General features: G+C 43.5%; 1 protein-coding gene across 1 annotated transcript; it reads left to right on the plus strand.

The window, feature by feature from the left end:
• The first annotated feature begins 14651 nt into the window (after positions 1 to 14651).
• On the plus strand, positions 14652 to 18833 carry h3f3c (H3 histone, family 3C). The gene is made up of 4 exons (XM_060913016.1): positions 14652 to 14762; positions 16359 to 16500; positions 17096 to 17249; positions 17416 to 18833. Exons 2-4 carry the CDS (start codon positions 16373 to 16375, stop codon positions 17542 to 17544), a joined length of 411 nt encoding a protein of 136 aa, XP_060768999.1. The 5' UTR covers positions 14652 to 14762; positions 16359 to 16372; the 3' UTR covers positions 17545 to 18833.
• Positions 18834 to 23238: the final 4405 nt, after the last annotated feature.

The following is a 23238-nucleotide window of genomic DNA, read 5'->3' on the forward strand; positions in this document are numbered from 1 at the left end:
CTCACTGCTGGTTCAATCAGCTTAAAACTTATGATTCACCGAGTGGTCGAATCCCTCATGTTGACTTGTTTTTCCAATAAAATCGTCTGACCACTTGTGCATATAAATATCAGTGATACTGTTTTGAAGAGATTTAACAAAAGTTTGAGCCTCTTATACGCAGCGCATTCGAGCACCACCGTCATTAGTCATGCTCGGTGCCCACAATTTAAAGTGAACATACCCGCAAAATTCTGGCTTTTATGTTTAGACACAAAGAACTAGACAACGAAACTGAAGATACTTTGTCATTTTCTCAAATTTCCTCAAACAATTTAGTTTACAAACCACAAATTCGTAAATTTTCAACGTTTTAATTCCTTCTTAAATGGACTGCCTGCCAAGCAGCAATGGGGGGGGGGGGGGGGGGGGGGGGGGCAAGCATCCGACGGAGCAGAGTCACAATGGCAACTTGATCTGATCACGTTAAAAGCATGGCTGTAAGCACTGATAGTAGTAATACATCAATTTCAGGCTACATCCACACGACAACGGCAACGAGATTTTTTTTTTTAGCAGGTAAAAAAAATATCGCGTCCACATGGGCAACGGATCAGTAAAATATCAGGTACATATGGCAACGCAACGCTTGCTGAAAACGATGCAATACACATGCCACACCTCTACGTGCACTGTAAGACGGTCCCATCGGAGATACCAGAACAATAGAAGAAGTAGGACGCATGCGCATAAACCCCTTCTTCTACCCGGCGTGAATGAGTGAGTGCTGCTTGTTCTAGTCATGTGATTGTGATGTCATCGTAAACAAATCCGTTCTACTCATCCAGACGACTTCGCAACGGCGCCGTTGCCAGATTTTTCCACTCTGGAAACCGTTCTCAAAAAATATCGTTTTGGGGCACCCAAAATACCGGTGCCGTGTGGACGCCCGGCCGAAACGATAAAAAATTTTATCAGATTCATCTGAATCCGTTGCTGTGTGGACAGGGCCTCACTGATGTATTACTTTTAAGCCTTCAAGGTGCATAATTGTGATGTACAAGAAGAAGCCTTTATCTGTAATTCTTACCCTAATACTCATCTCATCTCATCTCATTATCTCTAGCCGCTTTATCCTTCTACAGGGTCGCAGGCAAGCTGGAGCCTATCCCAGCTGACTACGGGCGAAAGGCGGGGTACACCCTGGACAAGTCGCCAGGTCATCACAGGGCTGACACATAGACACAGACAACCATTCACACTCACATTCACACCTACGGTCAATTTAGAGTCACCAGTTAACCTAACCTGCATGTCTTTGGACTGTGGGGGAAACCGGAGCACCCGGAGGAAACCCACGCGGACACGGGGAGAACATGCAAACTCCGCACAGAAAGGCCCTCGCCGGCCACGGGGCTCGAACCTGGACCTTCTTGCTGTGAGGCGACAGCGCTAACCACTACACCACCGTGCCGCCCACCCTAATACTCAAAAGTCTAAATCTCTTTATTTTTGGCTTTTTGGTCTATTAATTTCTGATTAAGGTTTTTTCTCATGAATGGAAAATTAAACTAATGGAAAATGATTGCTGGTTTGTGACCGGGGCAACGGACAGAAATGGACATTTTTATATGTAACCCCCAGGGGGAGTACCAACCAGTACAGTTTACTATTAAATCTGAACGTTAACCAAACCCACAAGCAGGGGATCCCAATAAAGGGAACAATGAAGGAGAGAGAGAGAGACTGGAGTATTAAAATAAACAATTTATTTTTTCAATAAAAATATAAATAAAACACACACATTCAGTCCTTGGGCTACACACCTTGAGGGCAACAACAATCACAATGGACAGATCTTAATGTTTCAAACAGTTCAGCAGACAAGAAAACAATACAAAAATGCACAAATCACTGACTGTGGTTACACTACATGCCAATGGCCACACAAAGAAAAAGGGAAATAAATTTAAACAAACCAGTGAAGCAACGAAAACACAAAGTGGCCAAAACCAAAAATAGTTACCCTTCAACACTAACCCAAATGACCCACAACTTACACACCGCACACACATACACACACCATACACACAAGCATACAAACACCCAGCCCACCGGTAGCGACTGCCAAATACGCACCGTGAGCCGACCTCTCACACCGACACATGGACACACGCACACACTTTAAACTAAAAAATGGAGCACAGGAAAAACAGTGGCTGGGGTGGCATAGAGTGCTCCACCTGTATGAATGTCAGCCACAACGTAGAATCAGGGGTTAGTCGGTCGCCTTCACAGCAAAGTTGATGCACTAAGTTTTGCGGTCCTCAGCCAATCACCAATGTTCACGGTTCTCTGGACACAGGCAGAGCACAACACGCCACAGGATTACGGCAGCACGAAGGATTACAGCAAATCACTAACGTGGATTTCTCTCCAAAGAGATGCAAAACACAAGGCCAGTGAGCAAGAGGCCAGCTCATAAGGAGGCAAACCGACCAAACGGAGATGGGGCACCACGACAGGCAGGCAAGGCAAACAAACCAGACAGAGATGAAGCACAACGACAGGCAGACAAAGCCCCAAAAAATGACACGAGTGGGAAACGCTGCTACTCTTAAAGTGTCATGCCAATTGCCAGGGCACCTGATCTTAATTACAACCACGCCCACTACGCTACACCGCACCCATTAAAGGCACCTACTGCCAATCGAGCAACCCCTTGCCCATGTTACATACTGTATAAAACACTGGTTTTTCAAATGTTCATAACTTTGTTGTTTTTTTAGACATATTTACAAAAGTAAACAAGTTTTCAATTCAGATCTTCATACTCTTTAATTTGATACATAACACAACACTATGACAACAACTTTTTTTTTTTTTTTAAATGGCCAGTCATTGCTACTGATAGCAAGTTTTCTGTCAGTTAACCAAAGATAGAGATATGACCTCACATCCTGTTTGGTAGATTGGCCACCGATTCCAGCAGCCTGTAATGGATAAATACTTTTGAAAATGAAAAATCTGTCTGATAACTTTTGTGAATCATGGTCTAAAGATCATCTCTGCCAAATTTCATGAATATTGAAAATTGTGAAAATCGTCTTAATTTTTTCATGAAAAAAAATGGTGGCCAGGTCAATTAAGTTGACATGACAATTTGTCAGGTCTCATCTTTGGAATCTCCCAAAGTATCACCGGACACAAGACTCGCTTTAGCGCCCACCAGTAGTCATATGACATCGAAGGGTTTTTTTTTCTCACATTCTCAGGAAGGCATCCCAAGAACGTATACCAAGCTTGGTGTCAACACATTAAAGCATTCCTGAGATATGCCCTTACTTCCTGTTTGGTGGCTTTGCCGCCAGATTCAATTGGTTGTCATAGACAAATGAAAGTATCTCACACACACACACACACACACACATATCACAGATGAGAGGTTGACAATTTCAAGTGGTGTGAAAGCTCATCTCATCTCATTATCTCTAGCCGCTTTATCCTGTTCTACAGGGTCGCAGGCAAGCTGGAGCCTATCCCAGCTGACTACGGGCGAAAGGCGGGGTACACCCTGGACAAGTCGCCAGGTCATCACAGGGCTGACACATAGACACAGACAACCATTCACACTCACATTCACACCTACGGTCAATTAGAGTCACCAGTTAACCTAACCTGCATGTCTTTGGACTGTGGGGGAAACCGGAGCACCCGGAGGAAACCCACGCGGACACAGGGAGAACATGCAAACTCCGCACAGAAAGGCCCTCGCCGGCCACGGGGCTCGAACCCGGACCTTCTTGCTGTGAGGCGACAGCGCTAACCACTACACCACCGTGCCGCCTCAGTGTGAAAGCTGTAAATGATATTCTGAACACTTATGGCTCAAAAAGAAATTGTTTTTCCCAGATTGAACCCTCAACCTTATCTGGGAGGGAAATGCTATATTTAGCCCCAGCAATGTAAACAGTGACTCATCAATCCCACATGGTGATCAAAATTTCCATCTTTACCTCCATCTGTACAACAAAACAGGGTGTTGCATGAAAAAAAGCTCTTCCTGTGGCTAGTGGCGTTATTGCACAGAGACTCACCTGGAGGTGACACTTGGCTGACCTTTAACACTGGCACTGAATCTGAGGAAGACACAGGACCACTATCTATCAAGCACAGGGAGCAAAAATCCCGAAAAAGCCCCACATGCAAACACAAAACACACTTTGCCGGTCTGTGTGCGCATTTCGTACTCAAATTCGATCCTCCGCTGAGCCGAACACCTGTTTCTTAACTTGATGATGTCAAGTCCCTGGTATGTCCTTTATTTATGCACAATCCTCGGTAAGAGCATGTCAAGTATTTCATTGTGTTATTAAAACCAGGAGAAACCAGGATTTCAATTCTATCTGCTACAAAAGCGGGTCCGTAATGACATTTAAAGCTTCCTATGATGAAACTACGCTCGCCATGTCAAGCACGTGGCATCTCTGCAGACAAATATGCCACGTGACCAAGCCTGTGATTGGTCGTTTGAAACGAGGTGCACCCAAAATGATTCGTTCCAAAATGAGGAGTTGCAAGTTTCTTCCGATAGTTGTGAAAACGGCAATGAACTTTTTATAGCGCCACCTGCAGTACTGGAGCATTCGCACGCGAAGTCCATCGTGAAAACACATCGAGTGTATGAGCTTATACGCTCGCATAGATAGTTTTGTGTTCACGCAACCTTCGTAGACGTCATCTCTCCATGGAGTATCCGGGGGCTTTACGTCTCATCTCATCTCATCTCATTATCTCTAGCCGCTTTATCCTGTCCTACAGGGTCGCAGGCAAGCTGGAACCTATCCCAGCTGACTACGGGCGAAAGGCGGGGTACACCCTGGACAAGTCGCCAGGTCATCACAGGGCTGACACATAGACACAGACAACCATTCACACTCACATTCACACCTACGCTCAATTTAGAGTCACCAGTTAACCTAACCTGCATGTCTTTGGACTGTGGGGGAAACCGGAGCACCCGGAGGAAACCCACGCGGACACGGGGAGAACATGCAAACTCCACACAGAAAGGCCCTCGCCGGCCCTGGGGCTCGAACCCAGGACCTTCTTGCTGTGAGGCGATAGCGCTAACCACTACACCACCATGCCGCCCCTGCTTTCCGTCTCAACGCCAAATAATTCTTAATTTATGAAGCAATATGTAAAATATGATCTATCATGGTGTGGGTGCCAGCGACAACACACACACACAACTTCCTGTGTGCACATCTGATCTGACTTTCCTGTCAAGAAAATGAAAAGTCTGTCACAGTGACTAAAAGGATGATCAGCATTATTGTCTCGCAACAACGTAAAAAAGGTCTTAAGGTTCAAGCTTTTCTGCTTTGATTCTCGATAAAGGAGTCTGCAAGCTCAAAGGTCATGCACTGGATAAATAAATCAATATCACTGACCTACTCATGCTAACAAGACAATTTGTTCTGTATTGCAGTATAACCTGCATTGGCTTTATGAAAAAGACACACACACACACACACACACACAAGCCTGCTCATTTCACAGCATTTTTTAAGAAACGCATGATTTTAAAGAACCTGCTTATAGAATTCCACAGGGCACAGCAGGCTTGTAGTACTCGAGTCCGATTCGTGCTCTAATTTTAAGGACTTATGACTTGACTTGGACTTGAGCACTGATGACTCGGACTCGTGCATGAACTGCATTCGGACTCGTAAACTGGAGACGAGGACTTGGATTTTTTCTTTATTTTTTGTAACATGCCATAATAATTTGGCATAAGATATTTATATCTACATTAATTTTTTACTAATTTTTGTGCAAGAGAATGCACATTCACCTGTTCATACGCCATGTTCAGGAACAAACTAACGTTAATGGCGCTAAAATGCCTGGAGAGATGCCGCTAGGATTGTCTGCTTTGCTTATACAGACTTCTCGTGCAGTGGGAAAAAAAACGCACTGCTATGTGTTCCATATGTAGAAGAACTATCGAGGAGACGACGGGGACAACCTCGAACTTCAAATCATCATTTGGTAAGACTCCACCCAGAAAAGGAAGTGACACGCTATGTTCATTGCTCTGTTGATAGTGGGCGGGGCTTACTTGCTGAGCGATAAACTACGGTAGCTAGTGTTAACCCTCTCACATTTTGATAGTGGGCGGGGCTTGCTGAGTGATGAACAAGCTTTTTATCTGGAGCCTATTAACTAAAATGGGGCAGTCAAGCAGTAACATTAGTCCAACACAGCAGCAGAGACGCTTTCACATAAAGGCAGCAACAGCCATCATCAAATCGTGCGGTTGAAGTCTTGTTCTCGGACTCGACTTGAAATTTTCTTTCATGACTCAGACTTGAACACTGGGGACTCAAGACTGGACTCGGACTTGAGGTTTAGTGACTTGATTACAACACTGGGGCACAGAAGGACAAGGTCCTGGAGTATACTGCACAGAAATACAATATTTCCTATTGCCGTTATTTCCATCTCATTGTAAAACCTGATCGTACACGCACACACACACGTGAAATCTTACAACCAGAATTTTCACTGCTTTGCATTTGAGTCGTGATGTGCTGAAAAGTCTCAGCTTCAAATAGTTATTTTCCAAAGTATATAAAAATTTATAGACCATATGTTTCCAAAAGTGATCTCTCTGACATACAGGAACATAGAAGAGGGCAAGAAACAATCTTACACGCAATAATAATAATAATAATAATAATAATGAGAGAGAGATTCAGTAACACACTTCTGCCAACCTTTTGTTTGTAAAAGAAGACAGTGCCCCCTGTATTATTTAGTCATGTACTGCACTTAAATATGAAGTGGGGGGTGGCGAAGGTGAGGATGAAACAGATGGAGGTCACACACACACACACACACACACATGGATCAAATGCCTTTTTGCAGCTCAACGCTCACCTTCACCTACCCCACTTCACAAAGTGGTAGAAATTAACGCTTTATCTTATTCATTCATTTCTGTTTTCCTTTTTATATCTTTAAGATTAATATTCAATTCTTCTTTCGCCCCTTCACAGACTCAAAAGGTCGGCTGAATTCTGAACTGCCCCTCTGTACTAGCACACTATATTATGTAGGTAACACAGTCCCTTTAAAAAACTACATTTCCCATCAGCCAACTTCCGCGTTGACCTACGTCACGCCTGGGCGGGATCACCTACGTCACTTCCTCCATGATTCCATACGAAACTAAGGCACACTACTCTCTTTCTCTTTGGTGCTGTGAATATCGTCGCAAGCGGCGCGTTCTACAGAGATAAAGAGGCTGCTCACCAGAGCATCCAAGATACAGACGTCTTTTCTCCCGAGAAAAATGATTCAGCACAGTTTTTGTTTACCCTTGGCCACGGTAGAACTACTTAAATCGTGCTATCTCTCTCTCTCGGTTGAGCTACAACCGGTTTTTGTTTGTTTATCAATAACGTTACCAAACTGCCGCCAAGCAGTTAATTTAAAATTAGAAGCAACCGGATCCTTCTAATTAAAGCGCTGTGCACATTGTCTGATCAGAGACTTTCTTTTCATCACGAGCCACCACGCGTCAGACCAAGAAATTCTCTGTGCTTCATGGAAGTCTCCACAACGGTGAAATTTCAAAAGTCTCGGAACATCTTCTCATAATCTCGCGTAGAGGAGAGATACTGAAGTAAGATTGGCATTTGGGCAGAAAAACTAGTCTTAGGAATTAGCTTTATGAAGAAGTGTGAATTTAAACTCAGGAACGGTTTAAATGTGTACACTGTAGACCCTCAGGGTATTGAATTAATTATTGTTCTATTTTTGTCCTCTCAATTGCTTAATGGATAGGTTGCATGCTCTCTCTCTATTCCTTTCTAACCCTTAACTTCATTATTACACATATTTTGACCTCATCAAGATTTCAGTGGAATTAGCTGCTATGGCTAATTCTTTAGTTTCGTGAGCATCCAGGGCTAATTGTATTGTCTCAAGGGACCACGAGGTCGTCATCCTCCCCCCACAAACACATCTCAATTAGCAACCAAAGCTAACTCTCTTGTTTTACTTAGGAACACGTGGTCACAAGGCCTCACACACACAAACACATCTTAGCTAGCATTCCTTTGTCTTAGCTAGCAACACAAAGCTAATCTTTTGTCTCACACACACACTCACACACAAACACACACACACATACCTCATTGTTTGCTGAAGATTTCAACTGCTATTATTCATTTTTTTTATCTTTGTTATAATAAATTCAATTATTACTGAAACTGTGTGTTTATTTGTTGTACCGATATTTTTGGAAGTCGACCAATCTCAAAAGAATTCCAAGGTGCATTCTCTCTCTCACCACATTATGTAATATGGTAAGTGATCATAATAATTTGGAATGTACCATAATTTAGCTGTTTGGTAATTTATTATTAAGCACCAAAATTAATGGTATTAATTAATGAGACTGATTTAATGAGACATGATTTAATGAGACTGATTTAATGATATAATGAGATTGATCACTTAATGACCAATTGCACCTACAATTAAAAACTGCTCCCCGCCCCCTATAGAGGTGCACTATATCAGGTAGGAAACAGTGGCTTCTGTTCATAATATACATACCTGTTTATAGTGCACTATATTTCCATTAGGAAGTGATTTGGGTTTTCTACTTCCTCCCCAGAGGTGGACAAAGTCCCCAACTTCATTACTTAAGTCAAAGTACAGATCCCACTGGTCAAATGTTACTCTGATACAAGTGAAAGTTGTCCAGTCAAATTTTTACTTTAGTTGAAGTACTGAAGTACTTGCTTTTAAAAATACTTAAGTATTAAAAGTACATTTTCTCTCAATGCATCGTTGTATTATTGCCACAACGCTTACAAAACCTAATGCCGTTACCAAGGTCAGAAATGTGAATTCACAAAATAAGCGCATGCTGTGCATCATGGTGGTTTAACGTTAAGCTAGCTAGTCAGTGAAGCTCCACCTGACATGCTAGCAAACACTTTTCAAACTCGAAATCATATTGGGTAGCTAATGTTACTAGAAAAGAAACATTTCTACCTTCTGTTTATTTGGTAACGTTATGCTAAAACATTTCTAAAAGCACTTCAGATAAGTTCACGTTATTCATGTTAGCGTAACTCCGTTTTTACATGCTAACTAACAGTGTCCAAGTTAACTAGCTATGTGTAAACATTAGCCGTAGACAAGGCTATGGCAACTTGGCGGGCAAATCCATAGAAAGTCATTTGACTAACCAGACTGCATAGCTATTGCAACATTATCGCTAACTCTAAAAGCACAGACAACTTCGTTGCAAGCTTTCTCTTGGAATAAAATGTTTACATACCTCAATATTCTTCCGCAGGTTGGATGGTGAGGTTTTGTAGGCCATGATGTGGTTCGTTTTCAGCAAACAAAGCAAACATTTAAAACAAAATGAATCTTTAATCCTTTCAGAAAACTGAAACATGGGTTCTAGGTATGGCTATGGGTGCGTGCATTATTCCCCAGAAGAACCACCTCCTTCCATTCTGCCATCAACTGATCGTGTTTAAATAACGCTGCTGAGAAATGACTGAACTTGATTTTATCCAGTCTATGGACGTGACGTGACCCTAGTGATTACTGATAGACTGTTTCAGTGTCACCTGGGGAAAAAAAAACAATCATCTCATCTCATCTCATTATCTCTAGCCGCTCCATCCTTCTACAGGGTCGCAGGCAAGCTGGAGCCTATCCCAGCTGACTACGGGCGAAAGGCGGGGTACACCCTGGACAAGTCGCCAGGTCATCACAGGGCTGACACATAGACACAGACAATCATTCACACTCACATTCACACCTACGGTCAATTTAGAGTCACCAGTTAACCTAACCTGCATGTCTTTGGACTGTGGGGGAAACCGGAGCACCCGGAGGAAACCCACGCGGACACGGGGAGAACATGCAAACTCCACACAGAAAGGCCCTCGCCGGACCCGGGGCTCGAACCCAGGACCTTCGTGCTGTGAGGCGACAGCGCTAACCACTACACCACCGTGCCGCCCAAAACAATCATGTTTTAGAAAAGAAAAGAAAAAACGTCCACTTTCAAAGCTGCTTCATACTGTAGTAACGAGTAATGAGGACATTGACAGAAATGTAGTGGAGTAAAAAGTACGATATTTGTCTTTCAAATGTAGTGAAATTAAAGTTATAAGTTGCCAAAAAAAATACTCAAAATACAGATACTCAAAAAGTGTACTTAAGTACAGTACTCAAGTAAATGTACTTCATTGCTGTCCACCTCTGTTCCTCCCCTTTATAAATGTGGACTACATAGAGCATGAACAAGTGGGTTTTATGTCAGTGGTTCTCAAACTGACTTCCCAAGGAAGTCCATGATTTTTTTTTCTCTGTTAAAGCAGTGAAAATTAAAAATAAACTCAAAGAAATAACCAGAAAATTACTCTGCACATTGGTAATAACACTTTTCGGTTGGACTTCAAGAAATGCCTTCATAAATCCTTTAGAATTGAAGAATCTGATAAAAAAAAATCGAAGATACTCTATGAGTGAACTGATAAATGTGAAACTTTTTATTTGACTGGAGAACAAAAACAGACTGAGAACTAACGGGAAAAGGCAGATTTTCCTTGAATCTGAGAGTTGATAAAAAAAAAGTCCTTAAAAATGAAAACTGCATTTGACTGAACACAATAGTGTGTAAATGATAAGATAGTGAACTGGTGCATATGTAACTACAAATGGACACAAAGTAGACTATAATATCTCATTCTTTAATAAATGAAATTAAATTAAATCAAGGGCGGCACGGTGGTGTAGTGGTTAGCGCTGTCGACTCACAGCAAGAAGATCCGGGTTCAAGCCCCGTGGCTGGCTAGGGCCTTTCTGTGCGGAGTTTGCATGTTCTCCCCGTGTCCGCATGGGTTTCCTCCGGGTGCTCCGGTTTCCCCCACAGTCCAAAGACATGCAGGTTAGGTTAACTGGTAACTCTAAATTGACCGTAGATGTGAATGTGAGTGTGAATGGTTGTCTGTGTCTATGTGTCAGCCCTGTGATGACCTGGCGACTTGTCCAGGGTGTACCCCGCCTTTCGCCCGTAGTCAGCTGGGATAGGCTCCAGCTCGCCTGCGACCCTGTAGAACAGGATAAAGCGGCTACAGATAATGAGATGAGATGAGAAATTAAATCAACGTAACACTTTGGGATATGTTGTAAGATATGCTGTAATAATCAGCTTTGCAGACCTATCAAAGGTTTTAATTGTTTAAATTAAGTGGTTAAGTGTTGCATCAACCTGGGACTGAGAGGAAATTTAATACAGAAAGCAACATTTTTGCTTGTAAAATAAACTCTGTAAGTGAAGATTTAGAAAAACAAAATATACTAAAAATTAAGGAAAAGAGTGCGACGTTTTGGTGCCACTCGCACAGAATTGTCAAGCGAGTGTTTGTAAGCAAAACATATAAAAATAGATTAGCATAATCCATCCATTATCTGTAGCCGCTTAACCTGTTCTACAGGGTCACAGGCAAGCTGGAGCCTATCCCAGCTGACTATGGGCAAGAGGTGGGGTACACCCTGGACAAGTCACCAGGTCATCACAGAGCCAAACAACCATTCACACTCAATTTAGAGCCACCAATTATTATCCTAACCTGCACATGGGGTAAACCCACGCAGACACGGGGAGAACATGCAAACTCCACACAGAAAGGCCCTCACCAGCCGCTGGGCTTGAACCCAGGACCTTCTTGTTGTGAGGCGACAGTGCTAACCACTACACCACCGTGCCACCTTGAGAGTTGGTCTTCTTTCTCTAATGTAGAGCATTTCGTACAACGACTAGTCGAATTCACTCTGACACTTTCTTAAGACAACAAAGTTCTTATTAATATCTTTAGGTGCAATTCCCTGTGCCGTCCTATAGTGTTTACCGGTGCTTGAAGATACACCTTTATGCTCAGGCCTATCACTAGAACAACTGCCAGAACCAAATTCCTTGTGTGCGTGTCAACATACTGGGCCAATAAATCTGATTCTGATTCTGGTTCTGGAGATGTGAGATGTTTATTAAACATTTTCCAGAAGTCGTCTCCGGTGTCACTGCTTTGCAAAGGTCTACAGTTAAATTCTGACACGTAAAAAGAGCATACACACTTGCAGAATGTTCAAGAATATCTCGTAGATACAAAATATGCATAAAACACAGACAAAAGAAAAACAATGACAACCTTTCTTTAACGTTCCTGAAGTTCAAGACGGCACCGCAGACGGCAGCCTCGGCACTGCATTCTCTAACATTTTGTTTGTTTTTGTTTATTCTCTTTATGTCCAGCAATTCAAACCCAATCACTTACTCCAGAGAAGAACTGCTTAACATCAGGCAACTGTCCTGTATATTTTTTAGTATATTGTCTGTATATGGTGTACTGCTTATATTGTTGATAGCATACATTTTTATAACATAGATTGTATAATACAGATATTTTAGACATTGTGTATAATATAGGTATTGTATATTATATATATATAAAATAGTTATTGTAGATTGCATATTTATTAAATTGTGTAATGTCTGTATTGCCTATTACATATACATATATACATTTTTCTTATATGACATCAACATATCTTACATATATTCAACCCCCCCCCCCCCCCCCCCCCCCGTATCACTAGAACAACTGCCAGAACCAAATTCCTTGTGTGCGTGTCAACATACTGGGCCAATAAATCTGATTCTGATTCTGGTTCTGGAGATGTGAGATGTTTATTAAACATTTTCCAGAAGAAGTCTCCGGTGTCACTGCTTTGCAAAGGTCACAGGTAAGGCTGTAAATTTACATATTCAAGCACAAACATCTTCAAGACAGAGGACTTTTTGCTTTGTGGTTTCTTGTTACCATAAGCTTTTTTTTTCCTTTTATTTACTTCAAAAGAAAGAGGTTTTGTGAGAGAACGACTGTTTATAGCTGCTATAACGGAAGTTAAACAAGAACTAACTTGTTTAATGGACATTCCACAACATAAACTGCAAGGGTAGTATCTCACTGGGCTGCGACAGCCTGCGACTAGTTGGAGACACAGCAATTGCGATAAAATATGCGAATTAGCGACAATTTTTACTTGGAATTGCACTGAATTGTTGTGTCTCCAACTAGTCGCAGCCCAGTGAGATACACTCGCACTTCCTGTCTCACGGAAACTGACTTGAGAAGGGTTTCCGACACCACTGACGCACTTGCAACTATTCTGAGAGAAAGGTTGTCGCACGAATTTTTTGAACATGTTCAAAATTTCAGCGACGAAGGAGCGGCACTTTGCGACTCGTGCAAGGAAACTGAGAAGCCCCGTGAATGTTTCAATAAGCTTTTAAAACTCTCTCACGAATGACGTTCGCAACTTGTCGCAAGCCCAGTGAGATACTGGCTTAACTATAAGCGGATAAAAATTCAAGTCATTGTTTAATCAGTGGGAAAAATCATGGCATAAGAGGAACGAAACACTTCAGGACGTGCCGTGACTGGGAAATAATCGACTTCAGCTTTTCATCAGGCCGCTCGTCAAAGAACACAGCGTTTTAGCATTTTGAGATGTAATAAATTGTTGAAAAACATTTTAATAATTATACGGAAGCCGCGAGAGGCCCTTCATATAATCTTTTTTTATTCACCTTGTTATCCCGAGATAACGGCATAATTAATTCAGGATCTCAAGAAAACAACACAACTAATTTGAGATCTTGAGAAAACAAAACAATTATTTCATGATCTCAGCTGGATCACCGTATCTCCGTCGGTAGAGACGAAGCCGGGCCAGTCTTCTGCGGAGGTGCCGCGGACTAATTTTGAAATTATCCCTTATTAAAAGATTTAATGCAATCTCTCCCTGTGTCAACCCCTGATCAAAATATTGCCTTATTAGGTGATCGATTATTCCAGACATTCTAATGACCAAAGTTGCATCTATACAGAATGAGAAATAGCCCCAAAGTCAGCATATCACAAGTCTCTTGGCGCACCTGAATGAACCATTTCTCAGCTGTTTACTCGAGATCATGAAATAATTGTTTTGTTTTCTTGAGATCTCGAAATAACGGTTGTTTTCTCGAGATCTCGAATTAGTTGTGTTGTTTTCTCGAGATCCTGAATTAATTATGTCGTTATCTCGAGATAACAAGGTGAATAAAAAAAAAGGATTATATGAAGGGCCTCTCTCGGCTTCCGTATAATTAAAATTAAACTGTTAATCATTAACTTTGACCAATAGGAAGTTTAATGCAGCCTCTAATATCATTTTTGTTCCTGTGTGAAATAAACTGAGATTCATGAGATAAATTGTCTATTTTAACCTAACTATATTTCATACACAGAAGTAAAGTTGCTAGTGGACCAAAAAATAAAAAATAAAAAAAGATTAGCCTAGCATAACTTCAGAATTCTCCTCAAGAAAGGAAGAAAAAATAATAGCTTTTTAACTAAAAAAAAACAAAGTGACAAAGACTACAAGTGTGGTTTAAGTTGAATTAAATAAAAAGAAGGGTAAATTTGTTGTGAAACAGGACTAAACATGAGCTTGTTTTGGTAAGGTTTGCAGTTAATTGAGGTGCATTGTGGGAGAGAGAGACGAGTGATTGACGTGGCGGCCATTTTGCCGCTGGCCGCTCGGTTCCCATTGTGTGTGATAGTAAATACTGACAGTGGCAGGCAAAGCTCTGCACATATTTCACCGCGCCGAATTAAACCCATTCGCTGAAGGTAAGTGCCCAGACTGCTCACCAAAATTTGCCTGAAACACTTTTTTACAGTTTTGTGAAACTTTTTGGTGAAATAATTTTTATTTTGCGCGAAAAAACGGTCGGGTTTGCGTCGTCTGAAAACGAGAAAAGCGTTGAGAGAAAATCGGCTCTCCTTTTCCGTGTCGTCGGAGGGAAGAAAATCCGTCCCACTTTTAATGTGCCTTTTTACTTCGCTTATTCGCCTTGAATTCGCGACTGAAAATTCCTTTTAACCGGCCATGTTGTTGCACAAAGGTGTCTAGTCTGTCGCCGTGAAATGTTTGAGTCGGTTCGCGTCACGGATTTTGAATTTTCTGTCAAAGTTTCTGTGCTTGTCTTCGCTTCAGTACAGCCTCTCACTCACAGTTGCTATTCGAATCGCGGCCATAATCTTGCGGTAGTGGGCGGGACCAAATGAAGCCGAGCTGCCTCCGCAACATGCCAGCGTGCCCGCTGATTGGTTGGAGCCGGGAGCTTCTGACGTTTCATTGGTTCATTGTCCGTTAGTTCAGTGCACGGCTCTGTGATTGGCTCACAGGTGCTTTCAGTCCACGCTGAGTGGTTCGTTTTGTTTGTTGCTTTTTTTTTTTGTTGTTGTTGTTTTTCTTCTGCGCGTGCGAAAGGAAGTTGCCTGAAATAGCGGACGGGACCGGAAGCCGCACGTGCGTTTACATTGTGTAATGTTGTTGTTTGAGGACTTTTTTCATTAAAAACACTTTTTTTTTGTTTTATTTAAATGTCAATAATGCGATTTTTTCCCCCCCTAAAAGTTTACAGGATTAAGAAGATGCATGACTATCATTGTTAAATATATTTACTTCTTGAGATTTAAATTATTAAAATACAAATCTAAAAGTAATTTTCTGAGTAATGTTATGTCTTGTTTTTGACTGAATTTTTCTTACACCTGCAATTGTATCACTTTTTTTTTTTTTTTTTTTTTAAATATAATATCTGTTTGGCTTACATTTTTAAAAAATTTAAATGTATATGCTGTGCTAAATTTGCTTACTTTAAGAATAAACAATTAGTATTTAAACATGCAAATTGGTTATTTTTATTGATCATCTTAATTTTTTAATTACTCTTAGAATAGAATGCCTTTATTGTCACTATACACATGTACAATGAGATTTAAAGCATCTCCCGTAACAGTGCAAACAGCGTGGAGAGAGAGAGAGAGGGAGGGAGGAAGGAATGAAGGGGGGAGAAAAAAAAGGGGGTAAGGTGCACAGTCTGAGGTGTATGTGTTGTTACACATCATGGAGTGAGGTATTGCACAGAGACAGTCACATTATAAGATAAAATATTACACATTATGAAGTAATGTAAGTAAAGTAACTATTAATTGCAGTATATTATTTCTAGTCTGTGGAATTTGGCCAGTGTTTCAAGTTATTAGTTTAAAGTACATATTAATAATTGTTCATTATTTGTACGCTCGAGACTTGACTGCTTACTGTTGCTTGTTGAAGTTCAGTGATCAACAGTAAGAGGCGTAGTGTTTTAATGAAGTATTTTTCACACTTTGTATATAAAACCATTTCTGATTTGGTTTGTTCTTTTCTCTCTGCAGTAGATTGAGGAAAAATGGCCCGTACCAAGCAAACCGCCCGCAAATCTACAGGAGGCAAAGCTCCTCGGAAGCAGCTGGCCACTAAAGCTGCCCGTAAGAGTGCGCCTTCTACTGGAGGAGTGAAGAAACCTCACCGCTACAGGTGACGCACTGACTTCATCTGGACTTCAACTTGGAAATTAAATTAGAAAATCTTCTTCTCTTTGACTTCAGAGCATTTATAGTTTACGTGTAGAATTTTTCAAGTTGCACCTACATGTTTAAAAAAAAATGTAATGTTATGCCAATTAAATCCACAAGAGGGCACTCATCCTGATCATGCAAATGAAAAGCATTGTAAAGCCTGACCTTGTAAAATTCTTTACGGAAAGCAAATTAACACCAACAGCAAATCTGTGTGTGAGCAAAAATAAATAACAGCAGCTGTTTACTGAGGTAGAAAGATGGCTGCCCAGAGCACGTTTGGTGCTGATATGGATCAGTTGTCTCTGATTGTGTTTGATCAGACTGGATAGATTTTTCATGAGCACACAATCACCATGGCACCAGGGAGGCTGCTTGCTTTAATCCCTGTTATTTAACGTGCCGAATTGTAACAACCCGCACTCTACGGAAACCCGTCAGGTGCCTGAGCAGCTTTTTTTTTTTTGATAAAAACCTCATTCAGCGAGAGATCTCAACTGCAGTCGAAGGAGGATTGAAATTGAAATATGATATATGATATGATGCGTGTCCAGGCCCGGCACAGTGGCTCTGCGTGAGATCCGTCGGTACCAGAAGTCCACCGAGCTGCTGATCCGTAAGCTGCCCTTCCAGCGCCTGGTGAGAGAGATCGCACAGGACTTCAAAACGGATCTGCGCTTCCAGAGTGCTGCCATCGGAGCCCTGCAGGTGTGTGTGTGTGTGAGGAAGTGAGCAGAGTGTCGGAGGTCTACAGGAGTATTCACCAAAATCACTGACTGCACCTTTAAATTTCAGATGTGGCCCTTTTTGTTCAGAATATATATTAGTGTTATAGATCATGCCACATGGTGTTGTGTTCTGATCTGTAATGCAGGAGGCCAGCGAGGCGTACCTGGTGGGTCTTTTCGAGGACACCAACCTGTGTGCCATCCACGCCAAGCGTGTCACCATCATGCCCAAAGACATCCAGCTGGCACGCCGTATCCGCGGAGAGCGCGCCTAGACACTCGTCGTCCTTTTTCCATCCTTTCTCTCTCTCTCTATCTATCTACCTATCTATCTGTCTGTCTCTCTCCACTCGTCTCTCCCCTTCTTTCTTGGTAGAGTTTAGAATATCTGCGATGGGGAGGCCAATGTGTTTCAGTCTACTAGTGCTGTCTCACTGACGCGTAGGGTACCTGTATGTGCATGTAACAGACGCTTCTGATCTCTCACACACACGCACACACACACTCACACATGTATAAGAGTCGGAGCGTAAACGAGGTCCACCCTTGCCAAGCTTGGGGTTTGAACACACAGCATGAGGGAAGGTGGAATCTGGGGTTAGTCTGCTTAAGGGGAGCGGCAACTTCCACAGCAGGGTGCTACTAAAACTGCCCCAGACCACCTTCACTTGCCCCCTTATCCACCCCTCAGACACCTTAGAAACCTCTCCTTGCCCTTATCTTCCCTGTACCTGACTTATCCTCTACTCACCCAAATCTCTGCTTACTTTTTTCTGCCCCTACACACCTCAGAAACCCCCTACCAGTCTGGTTGCCCAGTTATATGCGTGTGCACCCACGTGTCTATCTCCCCCAGCCCGGATATGTGTGTGTGTGTGTTTGTGTGCAGGATCAGCAAAGCAGAAATCGTATTCAACTGCAAACCAGCATCTATTGGTTATAAAGTTGTTACTTATAATATTGATGATTACTATTATCGTTGATGGTGTTTTTTCTTTTTTTTTTTCTTTTTTTTTTCTATGATGCATAGTCATGAATTGTTTTACCACTGTTATGGGACAAAAAAAAAGCAAAATTACAAAAAATTTAAATGATAAATTCTTTGTTTTTTTCGTATTGTTGTTTATTGTTATTATTATTTTTATTATTATTTTTTCATGGTGATTGCCGATCCTGCTCCTCCTGTTCTAACTTTCAGGCAGCCACAGGGGGGCGCTCTAAACCAGCCTCTCATTCACTCTCACTGTTCTTCACTTGTCCCTCACTCTCCTCTCAGTCTCGATTTCTCTCTTCTCCATTTCCACATTCTCTGTTGACCCCTGATATGTATTTTTTTTTAAATCTCCACAGATCGGCATTTGTCAAAAAAAATTGTAGCAAAAAAAATTGTCACGTTTAGTTTTTGGAGTGTTTTGCTTTCTTCGTGTAGATTCTCTCGCTCTCGTGATATACATGTATAACCTCATGTTCCTGTTTATTTTTCTTATTCAGAAATTTAAATAAGCTGATCTTTGTATTTTCCAAATTTCTCATACTATGGTGGTAATAAATAGATGTTACACAATGTCCTTGTTTTTGATTAATTTTAAAGATCCTCTTGGCCATACTTCGTTCGTCCTCCCTGCAACATTAAAACAACATAAACTTGCCCTCGTCTTCCTAGTCCTAGTCTTCAGGACTATCTTTGGGTTTTTCATAACTTTACATTATAATGAATTGAAGGACTGCGAGTTGGGTTTGTGGTTCGTGTGTGCGCCTCTCAACTGGGAGATCACGAGTTCTAGTTGCAGTCAGGTCATACCAAAGATCATCATAAAAACGGTACCTACTGACATCTGGTGAGGCCACACAATATAGATGTGAGTAGGGAGTCAAACTTGCGATTACCAAAGGACCAGCCCCCCGCCCTAACCCTGACTGTGTAATAGGTGAGAGGCCGAAGGCTGTAGAAGCGGAGATTGATGCTGCCCAATGTGCCTCAAGGGCCTTGTTAGTACTGGGACAAGAGACTGCCTGGGAAGACCAGGTTCTGGCATGGGAGGGACTTTGAATTTTTCAAAGGACTGTGAGTTATTCTCATGGTTAGCATGTCCACCTCTCGACTGGGAGACCCTGAGTTCTACTTGCGGTTGGGTCATGCCAAAGACCATCATCAAAATGGTACCTTCTGCCATCTGGTGAGGCTGCAATACAGATGCGAGTAGGGAGTCAAACTCGTGCGGTTACCAAAAGACCAGCCCCTCACTGTAACCCTGTTTATGTAATAGACGAGTGGCCAAGGTTTTATAGAAACTGAGATCAGTGCCGCCTTAAGGGCCTGGTTAGTACTTGGATGGGAGGCTCTCTGGGAATACCGGGCGCTGGCACGGGAAATACTTTAATTTGACTTTTATCGACTGTTCGAAGTAAATATATTCCATACTTTCAGAGATACACAGGACCTAAACTGCATAAACTCCTAAAGTGATCAGTACAGAGCACATATTTACGTTTGAATTGTTTTCTTGTGTCCAGTCCCTGGCTCTCTTGTGAGGACTCTTCCTGCTACTCAGTCAGTGATGATATTCAGGTAACTCATCAAATGAACTTACGGCTGTGACAGGAAACTCTGATACTCTCTAAGCAGATACAGACAGGATAGGAGAAGAGATGTAAACCATTTTATTAAAAATTCCTAAGGCATGCAATAATCATACATACAGTCACATAAACCCAGTGTAATCGGGATACAGTGGGCTTTCAGGGTAAAAATGGACTCTCAGGGTTAAATATTAGTAATGTTAGTTTCTAATGACTAAAACAGTATTCTAGCATACAATATACTGCAGTAATGACATAACAGTGCGGGATCATTTATAATGACTTAAAATCTGCTGTGTGTTTTATCGTAAATTACTGACACGTTTGTTAATTAGCTAATGAAAATCTATGTAGTTATCTGTAACTATCCTGCCAGGAAATAATTGCTTTTGATGGTCTCGTCCTCTCGGATGTCCCTCGCTCACGTCTTCGAGTTCATTTCCTCAGCCACTTCAGCTTCTCGATAAACCCTTCTGAAAACGTAGGCATTTGTGTGAGTGAGTTTAGCAGTGATGGAATAACGCATGGGCATTTTCATGTTATACCGTTGTAGAATGTCCCTTAGGTGTGGGTGGAGCACAGAGGACGGCAGGACAAAGCTTAAGGTAACAGGCTTTATTGCCAGACTTTTCAGTTTAACAATATTTCAGAGAAACACACACACGCGCTGTGTTCTCGTCCCGGGAAGAGCCTCCCTCTGCCTCCTTAAATAGGGCGCGGTTACTGGGAAGACACAAAAACACAGGTTAATTACTGTCAGGTGTAGTGATTCTGCCACTCACCTTCCCTGGCTCCGCCCTCCTGTCACAGACCGGCGCTTGACCACGCCCCCGCTGCCACATACCCCCACCGCCCGACTCAGGCCGGGCGGCCGTCCGGCCCTCAGCCGACTCCCCCCCCCCCCCCCCCCTTGACGGGAGAGGAAGTCCACCACGACCATCTGCGCCCCCGGTCTGTGGACCACCTTGAAATTGAAGGGTTGGAGTACCAGATACCAACGGGTGATCTGCGCGTTGGCATCTTTCATGCGGTGGAGCCACTGGAGGGGCGTGTGGTCCGAACAGAGGGTGAAAGGGCACCCCAGCAGGTAGTAACGGAGGGCGAGGACCGCCCACTTGATCGCTAGGCATTCTTTCTCAATAGTGCTGTAGCGCCCCTCATGCACCGACAGCTTCCTGCTAATGTACAGGATGGGGCGGTCCTCCCCCTCCACCTCCTGGGACAACACCGCCCCCAGCCCTCTGTCCGACGCGTCGGTCTGCAACACAAAAGGGAGAGAAAAGTCAGGGGAGTGTAATAGTGGCCCCCCACACAGTGCAGCCTTTACCTCAGAGAAAGCCCGCTGGCACTGCTCCGTCCACTGGACCGGATCTGGTGCCCCCTTTTTAGTGAGGTCAGTCAGCGGGCTGGTGACGTCTGAATAATTAGGTATAAACCTACGATAGTAGCCAGCCAGCCCCAGGAACTGTCTCACCCCCTTTTTGGTCTTGGGCCTCGGGCAGGCCGCAATCGCTGCTGTCTTATTAATTTGGGGACGCACCTGCCCGTTGCCCAAGTGGAAGCCCAGATACCGTACTTCCACCCGCCCAATCGCACACTTCTTCGGGTTGGCAGTGAGACCCGCCCGCCTCAGCGACCTAAGGACGGCCTTCAGGTGCTGCAAGTGCCGCTGCCAGTCGTTACTATAAACGATTATATTGTCCAGATATGCGGCCGCGTAGGTGGCGTGGGGCCGGAGGACCCTGTCCATCAGCCGCTGAAACGTAGCGGGCGCCCCAAACAGCCCAAACGGAAGTGTGACGAATTGGTGTAAGCCGAACGGAAGGGAAAAGGCCGTTTTTTCCCGGGATAGTGGAGTCAAGGGGATCTGCCAATATCCCTTCGTCAAATCCAGTGTCGAATAAAAGCGAGCCGTGCCTAGTTGATCAAGCAGCTCATCAATACGAGGCATTGGGTACGCGTCGAATTTAGACACCGCGTTGACTTTTCTATAGTCCACACAGAACCGGACCGACCCGTCGGCCTTGGGTACCAAGACCACCGGGCTGCTCCAGTCACTGTGGGACTCCTCGACGATGCCCATTTCGAGCATGGTCTGAAGTTCTTCCCGAACCACCTTTTTTTTTGTGTTCGGGTAGCCTGTAAGGGCGGCTACGCACTACCACCCCCGGGGGCGTCTCTATGTGGTGCTCTATGAGGTTAGTGCGACCGGGCAGGAGCGAGAACACATCCGAAAACTCGGCCTGCAACTGAGCGACCTCCGTGAGTTGGGTCGGGGAGAGGTGGTCTCCACAGGGGACCGGAGAGGTACGTGATGCCAATGTCCCTTTTTGAACCTCCAGCCCCAGCTCCGCCTTCTCCGGAACTACCGACACCAATGCCACGGGGACCTCCTCGTTCCAGAGTTTGAGCAGATTGAGGTGGTAAATCTGTAGCGCCCCACCCCTGTCCGTTCGCCTCACCTCATAGTCGATGTCCCCGACTCGCCGTGTGACCACAAAGGGTCCTTGCCACTTGGCGATCAATTTGGAGCTCGACGTGGGCAACAGTACGAGTACCTTATCTCCCGGAGTGAACTCCCTAAGGCGTGTACCCTTGTTGTACAGGCAGGCTTGCCGTTCCTGGGCCTGCCGCAAATTCTCCTGAGTTAGGTGGGTGAGAGTGTGGAGTTTTGCGCACAGGTCCATAACGTATTGGATTTCGTTTTTGCTTTGTGAAGGTCCCTCCTCCCAATTTTCCCGCAGCACATTTAGGATGCCGCATGGCTTACGCCCATATAACAATTCGAACGGGGAGAACCCCGTGAAGGCTTGGGGGACCTCTCACACTGAGAACAGCAAGGGCTCGAGCCACCTATCCCAATTACGTGCGTCCTCACTTACGAATTTTTTAATAATATTCTTGAGGGTGCGGTTGAACCGTTCTACTAAACCATCCATTTGTGGGTGATACACACTGGTGTGGATCGGCTTAATCCCCAATAACCCATACAGTTCGTGCAGTGTCCGTGACATAAATTAAGTGCCTTGATCAGTCAGAATCCCTTTTGGGATTCCAACTCGGGAGATGACGCGGAAGAGTGCCTCCGCAATACTGCGTGCGGAGATATTGCGCAGAGGCACTGCTTCTGGGTATCGCGTTGCATAGTCCACCAGGACTAATATAAAGCGGTACCCTCGTGCTGACCGATCTAATGGCCCGACGAGATCCATCCCAATTCTTTCGAACGGGGTCTCGATTAGAGGTAGAGGGCGCAAAGGCGCTTTTGGAATGGCCGCTGGATTTACTAATTGGCATTTGCGGCACACCGTACACCACCTACGGACATCGCCGCGAATCCCCAGCCAATAGAATCGGGCCATTATTCGGGCTAGTGTCTTATCCTGCCC

Source organism: Neoarius graeffei, chromosome 28 (genome assembly GCF_027579695.1).
Source record: "Neoarius graeffei isolate fNeoGra1 chromosome 28, fNeoGra1.pri, whole genome shotgun sequence".
Taxonomy (NCBI): Eukaryota; Metazoa; Chordata; class Actinopteri; order Siluriformes; family Ariidae; genus Neoarius; species Neoarius graeffei.